General features: G+C 40.0%; 1 protein-coding gene across 11 annotated transcripts in view; it reads left to right on the forward strand.

Moving 5' to 3' along the window:
- The window catches only part of fgfr3 (fibroblast growth factor receptor 3), a 148,330-nt gene that overhangs the window by 120,810 nt on the left and 14,110 nt on the right, over positions 1-13,410 (forward strand). For 5 of the 11 annotated variants that reach the window (XM_061894971.1, XM_061894970.1, XM_061894973.1 and 2 more), the window contains exons 9-15: positions 489-670; positions 8,547-8,692; positions 8,767-8,888; positions 9,120-9,230; positions 9,312-9,502; positions 10,540-10,662; positions 10,856-10,926. In XM_061894971.1, the coding sequence (XP_061750955.1) occupies positions 489-670; positions 8,547-8,692; positions 8,767-8,888; positions 9,120-9,230; positions 9,312-9,502; positions 10,540-10,662; positions 10,856-10,926 (946 nt within the window). Of the gene's footprint in view, positions 1-488; positions 671-8,543; positions 8,693-8,766; positions 8,889-9,119; positions 9,231-9,311; positions 9,503-10,539; positions 10,663-10,855; positions 10,927-13,410 lie in introns of all 11 variants that reach the window. The other 6 variants (XM_061894979.1, XM_061894972.1, XM_061894981.1 and 3 more) reach the window with 3 other exon arrangements.

Below are 13,410 nucleotides of genomic sequence, written 5' to 3' on the forward strand. Positions count from 1 at the left end.
GGAGGCACGTAAAAAGGACCCAGCCACAAAACAGCCCATCCTGAAGAGGCTTGAAAACAGTCTGTAAAACATAATCTAAGCAACATTTTGACCAAAGAACCACCATTACATGTTATGTAGACCACAAGGAAGGGTTTTACATGTACAAATGAGAATATGACCGCTTTAATGCACCTTGTATGAAAATAGTACGCCTTATGCTCCGAAAAATACGGCACTTTACATTTTGTCTTCTTCAGTGGTGTCCCTTGTACAGATAACATCAAACATTATTGCCATTCCTTCTCTAATTTGACATCCGTTTTAACACAAGGTGAATATTTCTTACGTGAACCATGATAATTGCCTCCCTGGAGACAATTATCCTGCTGTATTTGATAGTCTCTTTTTACTGCGCTAGCACCTGCGTTTGTTTACATATGTATTGACAGTAAAAGTGCCTATAATTGTTCTCCCTTCTATCCCCCCATGAAAAACAAACCCAAAAGCAGTGAGTCCGGAGAAAGAGGACTACTATGCGGACATCCTCATCTATGTGACGGGCTGCGTGCTCTTCATCCTGGCGGTGGTCATCGTGGTGCTGTGTCGCATGAGGATGACCACGCAGAAGACGCTGCCCACACCGCCCGTCCAGAAGCTGTCCAAGTTCCCCCTCAAGAGACAGGTAACAGAAAGTAGATACAAGATTTGCAAAGCCCTGTAACCTCCCACACCACGCTCGCATCCTTAGGAACACAAGTAGGTGCATGGGAAACTAAAGATAGTCTTTAGCTGTTTCCCAATTCAGGGTCTGCATCCTTCGGAGGATCCGGCCTACGCAGCCTCAGAAGGCTGGACCTTCGGAGGCACCTCCGAAGGATGCCTTACCCGTTGTTAATTGGGACAGTCTAGCCTGCGGATGTAACTTAAACGTGTATTCGCTGCCGGTGCCGCTGCTTGGATTTGCCGCCGTCGTCCAATAGATCCGGGATGAAGGCGCGCAAAGCATCTTGGATTATGGGAGCCCACGAAGGATAGTCGTGGTGCATCCTCCGAATACAGGGAAAAGGAGGCCGCATTTGTCGGCTGCATTTTGAGAAGTGTTCCAATTTGAATGAATTGGGACAGCCTTCAAATTCCCCCTTCGAAGGATGCAGACTTTAAATTCGGACACAGCTTTTGTGTTTCAAAGGAAACATTTCAGGAAGACAAAATCGGTGTAAGTCAAATTGGAGCAGACATAGTACGGAGCAGAGGTGCCAAACCTTTTGACTTGTGGGTCGCATTGGGCTAAAAAATGTTTTTACTGAATTCATGTAAAATAACAATACACATGTAGCCAATACATGTACATATTGAATTAATTTAATGGATGCTGTATATAATTAATATAATTGGATATTAAAAGTTTTTACAGCACTTTTTAAATATTAGTAGGATTTCAGCTTTTTCTCATTACATACCAATTGTTTGCTTTTTTCTTACATTGTTACTGTTTTTTCCATGTAAGGATAGAATACAACCTAGTATGTCAAAAATTCTGCCTGTATGAAAATACTAATGTTCAGTTAGACATTTAACAGTGTTTATTATGGTTGTTATAATTTTCAAATTAATAGTTAGTAATATTAACAGTTAGTGTTTTGTTGTTTTATTAGTTTCTTTATATTTTAAATATAGTTTATTTTTATTTTGAGAGTTTCTAATATTATAGATGAGAAGTGTCTAGACTTTTTCTACCAAGGGTCGCATACTGAAAAGTCCAGCATTGGGGTGGGGGGGAAAAAATGTTAAATTATAAAAACAAATATCTGTATTTAAAGACAAAACGTTTTACTATATGTGATTTAGTATATTTTCATTAATTATTAGTTACATAATTTCAGCATTTTCTCACTATATAACAATTTATTTTCTCTTTTTTCTTAAATTTTTACTTCCGTTTTTTTCCCGTGTTAGAATAGAGTAAAATAATAATAATAATGCGATTGTTTAAAGGCCTACTGAAATGATATTTTCTTATTCAAACGTGGATAGCAGGTCCATTCCATGTGTCATACTTGATCATTTCGCGATATTGCCATATTTTTGCTGAAAGGATTTAGTAGAGAACATCGACGATAAAGTTCGCAACTTTTGGTCGCTAATAAAAAAGCCTTGCCTTTACCGGAAGTAGCAAACGATGTGCGTGTGACGTCAAGGGTTGTAGGACTCCTCACATCCTCACATTGTTTATAATCATAGCCTCCAGCAGCAAGAGCTATTCGGACCAAGAAAGCGACAATTTCCCCATTAATTTGAGCGATGATGAAATTTAGAGTGAAGGACTAGAAAAAGAAAAAGAAAAAAAAGTTAAAAGAAAAAAAAGGCGATTGCAGTGGGAGCGATTCAGATGTTATTAGACACATTTACTAGGGATAATTCTGGAAAATCCCTTATCTTTCTATTGTGTTGCTAGTGTTTTAGTGAGATTGAATAGTACCGCGAGTGTCTCTGAGGGAAGTCACGCAGCTGCAGGAGGACGCTGGCTTCGCTGATGTCCTCAGTAAGAGCAGACTTATTACCACAATTTTCTCACCGAAAACTGCTGGTTGACATGTGGTCGGGATCCATGTTCGCTTGACCGCTCTGTTCCATAGTAAAGTTTCAACTTCGGGAATTTTAAACAAGGAAACACCGGCTGTTTGTGTGGCTAAAGGCTAAAAGCTTCCCATCTCCATCTTTCTACTTTGACTTCTCCATTATTAATTCAACAAATTGCAAAAGATTCAGCAACACAGATGTCCAGAATACTGTGTGATTATGCGATTAAAGCAGACTACTTATAGCTTGGATCGGGCTGGAAAATAATACAACCCGAAACGTCAAACGCACGCGTCATCATACGCGTCGTTTTCAACACGACACATTGCGTGGGAAATTTAAAATTGCAATTTAGTAAACTAAAAAGGCTGTATTGGGATGTGTTGCAATGTTAATATTTCATCATTGATATATAAACTATCAGACTGCGTGGTCGGTAGTAGGCCTTTAACTGCAGTGTGTCCAAAACGCCGCCTGTATGAAAATATTAATGTTTAGTCACACATTTAACAGTGTTTATAGTTCTTGTTGTAGTTTTTTATATCATTTATAAGTTTAGTATAATTATTTAATTTCTTAATTAACTAAACTATATTTTAACTACACTTAATTTTTGTTGTGAGAGCTTCAGGGGTGTCTAAACCTTTTCCACCAAGGCAGCATACTGAAAAGTCAAGTATGGGGGGCCATTTTGGTATTTAGTTTTTTTTAAATGCTAAAAACATATAATTATTTTTAAAGACAACTTAGTGTAATATTATGAATTATTAGTTCAACAATTTCATCTTTTTCTCATTATGTTCCAATTGTTTTCTTTTTTTCCTTACATTATCAGAAAGATATGTTATTGGTGAATACACAAATTTTAGCAGACACAAAATATATTTTCAAAAAGTATGGGATTGGTATCGCCAATACCAGCTTAGTATTTGTTCAGGAAGAAAATCAGGGGTATCGCACATGAGAAAAATCCAAAGTCAGCTAAGTGAATTATGAGAAAGATAAAAAAAAACATTGACTATAAATAAGCAGCAAAGGTTGTTATATCGCTCTGCTGTTTGCTGACATGTGTTCACATTTATCTTGGAGCGCTTGAGTGTTTATGCCCCCTGTTGACTACCAGCGCTTGTTTTTACATTTCACTCGGGTACTTGGCGGGGAACACCCCAGTTGAGGCAAAATTTAAAAAAAATAAAAATAAAATGGGAGCAGCTGCACGGAGATGTCAAGACAAACGTTTGTTTAGTTCAGGTCAGAAGCGAGTTCAAGTACGGTTGACTAATGAACATTTGAGAGACACGTGTCTGCCTAAACCGACACAACCTCCAACCTGAAAATGTTGATTTTGCTAATGAGTCCGTTTTACAGCAATAATTCCTCTTCCTCCTCTTGGCTGTGCTTGTATGGCGAAGATCTTATTGCATTTTTCTGTAATCTTCGCTCGCTTTTGCTAAAACTGATCTCCCCCTTCTCTGTCTTTTTTCATAACTTACTAAATCTTCCATAAACCTGCTGGCATCTTCTATCACATATTACTTTTCATGCCTCTCAAATTTGGGGCGGGACTGTTTTTTTGGTTTTTTTCCCCTCTCGCCAGAGCTTCACAACATTTTTTTCATTTTGGTGGAGTTGTTTGCCAGGAGTCCACATAAACACGATTCATCACAGCGCTTGCAGGATGTGGAAAATGGACTTTGCTGATGGATGAAGACGTGCGTCGCTCCGACTCCACTTACACCTACATTTGTCTTTGTTACTTCCTGCTTCCACACTTTGTCAACGCTGACATAGTGATGTTTAATGTTCATTCACAGCAGTTCACTTTTTCCACATTTTCTTATGTCATAGCCTTATTCCCAAATGGAATACATTCATTTTCGTCCTAAAAATTCTACACACAATACCCCATAATGACAATGTGAAAAAAAAATGTTTTTTTATTTTCCTAATTTATTAAAAATAACAACTAACAAAATCAACAAAAAATTCAGACTTTGCTCAATGATTTGTTGATGCACCACTGGCCGCAATTGCAGCCTCAAGTCATTTTGAATACAATGCCACAAGCTTGGCAAATCTATCCTCTTTGCAGCACCTCTCAAGCTCCATCAGGTTGGATGGGTAGCATTGGTTCGCATCCAGGAAGTCTTTGTTCTAGTAATGTAACGCTTTTGTAGATGCAGCGGTATTTTGGTTTCAAAGTCTTCACAATAACTGTATCAGACAAAAAGTTGGTGTGAAGTTTTTTCCCGGCACTTGAGCCTTAAAAATAAACCAAATCTCCCAGAATCCTCTGCGCAGCGCGGGGCGCCAAGGTGGGAGCATTAAAGTGTTCGTAGTCCATGAGAGGAATTGTTTTTTTCTTCCTGAAGAATGTCATCAAAATCTATCCATAACTATTTGAGTTGTGTTGCTAACAAACTAGACAAACGACCCCTGGCGAGAACATAACCTCTTTTGCTCTGCAAAGCAATACTTTTGTCACAGAGCAACGCACGGACGCAATCACAAAAAAAAAAAATGTTCAACACGGGAAAAATTACGAAACTGAAAAACTACTTGATAAATCCTCAATCAACCCATTTATATATTTATGTACACAATAACGTTGTACTCTGGCTTTAATACCGTGGTTAATCGTACCGTAACAGCCCTACTCTATTCCATCCACCATTTTCATTAGCGAGGGTTTTACCGTTTAAAAAGTGTTACAAATGTGTGAGGCATATTTGTCGATACCAATGGCAATTAAAGAGGGAAAATGTTGATCCAAAATCAGAAAACGTCAAGCTAGTGCAAGTGTTTGGAGGGGGAAGAGCGAGCGAGTGTCAAAAATAGACATTTCTGTGTCTCACAGTGAAACCTCAATTTACAAACTTAGTTGGTTCTTGAACACGGTTTGGATATCGATAAGTTTGTATAGTGAAGCAGAGTTCCCCATGAGAAACAATGTAAACATGAATAATTTTAGTGTACACTTTGAATACAATATAAAGTGTTGTACAGCAACATAACATTCAATTTACCGTAATAACAAGCTGAACTGGGGTGTATGTGCTGTCATGCCAACACACACACACAATCCACCAAGGTGCCCTCCCAAATGATCAGAAATCCTTAACTTTTGTTAAGGATTTTTATTGTTACAATAATACATTTTAAAATATGCAAAATCCACCCACATCGACAAGGAGCTGAATGAAAGGAGCAGACCCAGGGTGTCTAAACTTTTTCCACTGAGGGCCACACACTGAAAAAGATTTTAAATTAAAATTTTTTTACCTTTATGGATTTCCTCAAGTTTTCTCCCTAGTACCCGCAAGGGTCTCAGTCATAAAACTGTTAAAAATAAGTCATATATTATTTTGAATCTCAAAATCGACTTAAGGTCTATCTCTCGTTGTTGTTTTATTTTTTGATTTTTTTATGTTTATCCCCTTTTTGTCAAAACCTTCGTTTTAATGGCAAACACACAAACTTTGCAAAATGTTCCCACGAAAAGTATTTTCTAAAGTCAATATTTAATGTGAAGTAATCTGAGCCTTAAATACGTCAATAATTCATAACCATTAATCCATCCATCTTCCTCTGCTTATCAATGAAGAAAAATTTATAAAAGTTTTAAAAATAATATATTTTAATTATAATTTATATATATATTTTAACTTTCAACGCTTAAGTCTGTAGAAAAACTTAAGATCTATCTTTACTATAGTGTTTTTCAGTTGGCAAAATAGGACAAAACTAGTCAAAAAGGTAAAACACAGAAGAGTGCTGAGACGTGTGTATCCGGAAGGCTTCGCGAGCGCCACAATGATATGCCCTGCATTTTTTCTGCAGGCGTGAAAATTAATGACCGATTGAGGCGCTTGTACACGGAGTCAAGTCAAGTCAATTTTATTTGTATAGCACGTTTTACAACAGAGAGACATGGTTCGCACACGGTGGCGTACTCGGACCAATCAAAAAATTCGTAAATGGGAAAAGTGTGCAAATAGAGGGGTTTGTTAATGGAAGGTCCACTCTACTTTCCTTTTTTTCACTATTTGCAGTGTTAATTTTGTTGTCCAGGTTATCGTCAAGTGTTATTTCCATATTCAATTGAATGCACTACAAAGACAAGATACTGTATTTGATGTTTAAACTCATAAACTTAATTTTTTTTTGCAAATGATGATTAACTTAGAATTTCATGACTGCAACACGTGCCAAAGTAGTTGGGAAAGGGCATGTTCACCACTGTGTTACATCACCTTTTCTTTTAACAACATTCAAACGTTTGGGAACTGAGGAAACTAATTGTTGAAGCTTTAAAAGTGGAATTCTTTCCTATTCTTGTTTTATGTAGAGCTTCAGTCGTTCAACAGTCCGGGGTCTCCGCTGTCGTATTTTATGCTTCATAATGCACCACACATTTTCGATGGGAGACAGGTCTGTACTGCAGGCAGGCCAGGAAAGTACCCGTACTCTTTTTTTTTTACGAAGCCATGCTGTTGTAACACTTGTCTTGCTGAAATAAGCAGGGGCGTCCATGATAACGTTGCTTGGATGACATCATATGTTGCTCCAAAACCTGTATGGACCTTTCAGCATTAATGGTGCCTTCACAGATGTGTAAGTTATCCATACCTTGGGCACTAATACACCCCCATACAATCACAGTTGCTGGCTTTTGAACTTAGCGCCTATAACAATCCGAATGGTTATTTTCCTCGTTGTTCTGGAGGACACCACGTCCTCTATTTCCAAATATAATTTGAAATGTGGACTCGTCAGACCACAGAACACCTTTCCACTTTGCATCAGTCCATCTTAGGTGAGCTCGGGCCCAGCCAAGCCGGCGGCGTTTCAGGATATTGTTGATAAATAAGTTTGGCTTTCCATAGTAGAGTTTTACCTTGCAATTACAGATGTAGCGACCAACTGTAATTACTGACAGTGGTTTTATGAAGTGTTCCTGAACCCATGTGGTGAATTACTTAACATTTCATGGAAGCTGCTATTATACCCAATCCTGACACCCAACTGTCCCAATTAGCCTGCACACCTGTGGGATGTTCCATATAAGTGTTTGATGAGCATTCCTGAACTTTATCAGTATTTATTGCCACCTTTCCCAACTTCTTTGTCACGTGTTGCTGGCATCACATTCTAAAGTTAATGATTATTTGCAAAAAAAAAAATGTTTATCCGTTTGAACATCAAATATGTTGTCTTTGTAGCATATTCAACTGAATATGGGTTGAAAATGATTTGAAAATCATTGTATTCCGTTTATATTTACATCTAACACAATTTCCCAACTCATATGGAAATGGGGTTTGTAGTTTTTAGTCTACAAAATTCCACCAAATGTTGTTGACTAAAATATAAAATATAAAGAATAACGTATCTTTGAAGTTGTCTTGGAAGCACTTTTATTAATGTTATTGCAGATCATCTCAAAAACGTAAATTCACAAGACCTGTTTTAGTCGGGGGGGGGGGGGGGGGGGGGGTAATAGGTCGTTGCCGATAACTAAGACAAACATTTTTATTCAGCAAAATGAACGCTATTTGATGGTTATCTCAGAAGGTAACGCCCAAAAATAGCTTGGAGAACGATTATATATGGGGAAATTATCTTTTGTCTGTGAGTTTGATGGAATGTACATAGTTCTTTGTTCAGGGTCAAGAACGAAGCCAAGAAAAAAGCCATTAAATGTTAGTTTTCCGAGATTTTTTCAACATACATATATTGCATTTCCATTTGCTACCGCTCATTCTGTTTCAGGGTCACAGGTTACAACCTATCCATCAGTTCTTGTTTGCAGTATGAAGTTTCAAAACATGCCATCACAATTTCAACTTTTTATTGATCGATATGAAAATGTCAATTAATTTCTTTGGATGAACGTCCACAGTCGTTGTCCATTCCCTCGTGTCCTCGTTCCCTTTCAGAGACGATAACAGTCTCCCCTTTGTTTGTTTTTTGCACCCAAGCAGGTGTCCTTGGATTCTAATTCCTCCATGAACTCCAACACGCCGCTGGTCAGGATCGCCCGCCTGTCGTCCAGCGATGGACCCATGTTGGCCAACGTTTCCGAGCTGGAGCTGCCCTCCGACCCCAAATGGGAGTTTTCCAGAGCCCGGTAAGGTAGACCTGGAGAAGCTTTTTCTGTCATTGAAGCTTGAATGTGAGGTTCTGTGCTCGGTTGTGTTTCAGGCTGACTTTAGGTAAACCCCTGGGCGAGGGTTGCTTTGGTCAGGTGGTGATGGCCGAAGCTATCGGCATTGACAAGGAGAAGCCCAACAAACCGCTAACTGTTGCTGTGAAAATGTTAAAAGGTGAGTGATGATCCACAGCTCTGATGTCTACTCAAACTTGACCTTGCTGTCTTTTCCAAATAATCCTGAGAACATGATATCTTATCTTCAGGTTCAATCAGCCAGTCCAAAAATGTGTTCTATGGGGTTTGTTAGTGCAGACTGGACTTTGTGGGGACTTTTAGAGCAGCTTTTTGGGGTCTTTATCTGTGTTTCAGTGTTCGGTTTCTAATAGCGTCTTCTGTCTTTCAGATGATGCCACAGATAAAGATCTGTCAGACCTGGTGTCTGAGATGGAAATGATGAAGATGATTGGAAAGCACAAAAACATCATCAACCTGCTGGGAGCCTGCACACAAGACGGTGAGGACACACTATGGCGTAGACAGCATGGTAACGGTGCGCCGCGTCCTGTAAAGTGACCGTGCTGTGTTGCGCCTACAGGTCCCCTGTACGTCCTGGTGGAGTACGCCTCCAAAGGCAACCTGAGGGAGTACCTGCGGGCACGTCGGCCACCGGGCATGGACTACTCCTTTGATACGTGTAAAATCCCAGACGAGCAGCTCACCTTCAAAGACCTCGTATCCTGTGCCTACCAGGTGGCCCGAGGGATGGAATACCTCGCTTCGCAGAAGGTCAGTCATGTGTGTCTGGACTTCCAGTTGTCTTCCATTTTCTACAGTAATCTTTCAGCATCTCTCTAGGTTGTATTCGGTCACGTGACTTAAACGAAAGTAAACAAAGCGGTGGGCCACCAAACCATCATGGCTACTGTAGAGTGCAAACCATCTGAGTACGCAAGGGGCCTAGATCTTACCACTAAAAGCCGATACGAGCAAAAAATCAAAATATGCAGTGGAATAGATCCCCATACGTTATCAGAAAAAAGATTTGCCGAGTCGGTCGCGTTCCCAGACATGTGGAACAATTGTGCACCAGGTGCCATTCTACACGACAAAACAGATCAAAACTTGTAAAAACATGGAGATCTACAACTTCTTTGTGTGTGTCTGGGTCAAGGACATTGGTATCAAGACTTTACCTGATAAATATGCATAGTTTTTGTTCGGGTAAAGTTGTCTTTCATGATTTAACTTGGCGTCTACTGATGTTTGTTCTTGATGCACGCGCTGTTCACAAGTAGCATGTTTTTTTCCGTCTTTATCAAAGTATAACTTTAGATGTCAGCATTGTGTACGTGCTGAAATATTCATTTATGATTGTTTATCACAATATAACTATAGATGTCAACATTGTGTTTGAGGGAAATACTAAATGTTAAAAGTATATCACACAAACATTTAATAAAGGGATTTCTGCAAACTCGCACATTCCTCGACTCTGCCTCCTTGGGTTTGGAGTGTGTGCTACTTTTGTCGTCATCTTTCGTAAAATATAGACATCTTTTGAACTTGTTGATTACCTCTCGAGGAGCTTTGAAGAAACTTTTGTCCTTTTCGCAAGTTCTTCGAGAAATGCCGCCCAGAACGCTTTTACAACACACGCTCCCTGGCCCATTACTTGGCATGTTTACCAGACGTGACGTCAGGTGAATACAACCTATATTAGATGTTCCGCAAGGCACAACCTTAGAACTCCAAACTTTTCCCCGTTTACCAAACTGAACAATGTGCGTTTCCTCACATACAGTCTATGTGTGTGTACTTCCCAGTGTATCCACAGAGACCTGGCAGCCAGGAACGTGCTTGTGACCGAGGACAACGTGATGAAGATTGCTGACTTTGGTCTCGCTAGAGACGTGCACAACATCGACTACTACAAAAAGACCACAAATGTGAGGGGTTTTTTCTTTTATTAACGTCGAGGGTTTAAAAATACTGGCCAAAAGGTTGTGAACTCATGGATTGTTGTTGGACACGTTTTTGTTGTATTTGGTTGTGGGAAGAGGACCAGTGACGCAGTCAAAATGGCCGACACTGTACAAACACTGTGTGTTGACCTGTGTTTTTGTGTCTGTGTTGTTGCAGGGCCGTCTGCCCGTGAAATGGATGGCTCCGGAGGCTCTCTTTGACCGCGTTTACACGCACCAGAGCGACGTGTGAGTGTCTTTTTGCCATCCGACCGTCACATGCCGCCCGTCCACTCATGTGGAGCTCCTGTACACTGTTGAAATATCACGACGGAGTGTGTTAGCGTCAGAGGCTCGTTGCCCCGCGTGTGAATATGGAACGAAGCCCATGATCCCCAGCTCCTCCTGTATCCGCAGCGCCACATTCCTTGCCGCGTTTGTTCTGCAATCTCTGACACGACATCAGAGAGACGGCACCACGGCGGTGCCTGAGCGTCTTAGCCGTGTTTTAACAGCACAAATCCAAACTGGCCCGGGAGGGAGAGAAAAAAAAACGGTGGGGGGGGGCGGTGATATAAGAGGGTCAGGAGACTTAGTCCCAGTCTTCCCTCAGGGTGTTTTTCCGCAAAGGTTCAAAGAGAGGCACCTTCAGACGGCTCCCACTTTGGATCCATGGCAGCTCCCAAAGGTTGGAGGTCACCAAGGAATGCTGTTTTGTAGTAGTAGGACCCACCCATTAGCCCCAGCCATCCAAGGCAAACAAGGGCCCCCGTCAACAGCGGCTCCCCCATGTGATTACACCAGACTGGGAAGGAGCTGAGAGGAGAATCGCGCCGCCGTGTTATTTCAGCAGGTCTACATTTGCAAAGTGGATCCTGCCGTCAGACCTCGCTGTGTGCAGCAGTCGAACCTGCAGCCGGGTCATTCTCACGCACACAACGCCCTCTAAACCACTGGGCTTTTTCATCACGGCGCTAGAAAAATAGTGTGCTAGCACGTGACGACAACATTATTGCAAATACTTAAACCCTGAAAGACAATCTAACGTTTACCGTATTTTCTGGACTACACTGCGCACCAGTATAAGCCGCAAATACTAAATTTCAGGAAAAATAAGTATTATTTCCATATATAAGCAGCACCAGAATATAAGCCTCAGATATACACGGTTTTAGTTTTAGAAGCTAAATGCTAAACGAATGTAGCTTTATTCTGACACTATAGCATTAGCAGCATTGCTCGGTGCTAAACGTATGTAATAAAACAAACACTGTACAATTTCCACTCTCGCTGGGATGCCGACTGACGGGACGCTCACATAATCCTGTTTAGATGTAGAGCCAATCACAATCCTCATGAAGAGTAAAAAAAAAATAAAGGTTAACGCAAGTTTGAGACCAAGCAGAAGCATCCAGCAGCTTCATAGTGTGTCAACAATAACAGCGTAAGCTAGCATTAGCTCACTGCTATCAATGCGTCGCTGAAATAGTCTGTCTGCGTTAGTGCTTATAGTAACAATATCACTGATATTTGTTAATTTTCAGGTCACAACATGTAAATGGAGTATTGTTGGCACTTACTGAGTGTTTTTTGAGGGTTTTATGGGCGCAACAGAGGACCCTCGATCGTTTTCAATTTATTTACAATTTGGGATGCACAAAAAAGCCAAACAAATGTGTTCTTGTCTTACATAAGGATTGTAAATGACAAACAACACGTATTTCCAATTTGTGCGTATTTCCAGTATGACTGATCTAATAATATGGTCAGAGTGCAGAAATGTTACTACCGTGGCGTAGAATTTACGGAAATTGACAAATATATTCGGATATTCAAAATGGCCAATTGATTTTGTGGCATTTTGTGGTGTTTAGACAGTATTTTCACATACTTTGCGTATTGTAAATACAATTGGATATGGTTTAATGCAGGGGTCTCAAACTCAATTTACCTGGGGGCCACTGGATGCAGAAACTGGGTGAGGCTGGGCCGCAAGAAAAGATTTCTTAAAAATTTTATCATGCACTTTTTAATGAATTCACCTTCGATGAATATCTTTCCTGCCCTAGCAACATACTTACCAGCCAACCCTCACGATTTTTCCGGGAGACTCCTGAATTTCAGTGCACCTCCCGACAATCTACCGGTGCAAGCATTCTCCCAGATTTTTCCCAATTTTCACCTGGCCGACATTATTAAGGGCTGCCGTGACTGCACTGCCTTTAACGTCCTTTACAACAGTGGTTCTCAACCTTTTTTTCAGTGATGTACCGCCTGTGAACATTTTTTTAATTCAAGTACCCCCCAAATCAGAGCAAAGCATTTTTGGTTGGAAAAAAAGAGATAAAGAAGTAAAATGCAGCATTATCTCATCAGTTTCTGATTTAATAAATTGTATAACAGTGCAAAATATTGCTCATTTGTAGTGGTCTTTCTTGAGCTGTTTGGAAAAAAATATATAAAAATAACTAAAAAACTTGTTGAAAAATAAACAAGTGAAGAAGTGATTCAATTATAAATAAAGATTTCTACACATAAAAGTAATCATCAACTTAAAGTCTCCTTTTTGGGGATTGCAATAGAGATCCACCTGGATTCATCAACTTAATTGTAAACATTTCTTCACAAAAAAAGAAATATATTTCTTCACAAAAAAATAAATCTTTAACATCAATATTTGTGGAACCTGTCCATATTTGTGGAACCTGTCCATAAAAAGTCTAGCTGTCAACA

The sequence above is a fragment of the Nerophis ophidion genome, linkage group LG03 (genome assembly GCF_033978795.1).
Source record: "Nerophis ophidion isolate RoL-2023_Sa linkage group LG03, RoL_Noph_v1.0, whole genome shotgun sequence".
Lineage (NCBI taxonomy): Eukaryota > Metazoa > Chordata > Actinopteri > Syngnathiformes > Syngnathidae > Nerophis > Nerophis ophidion.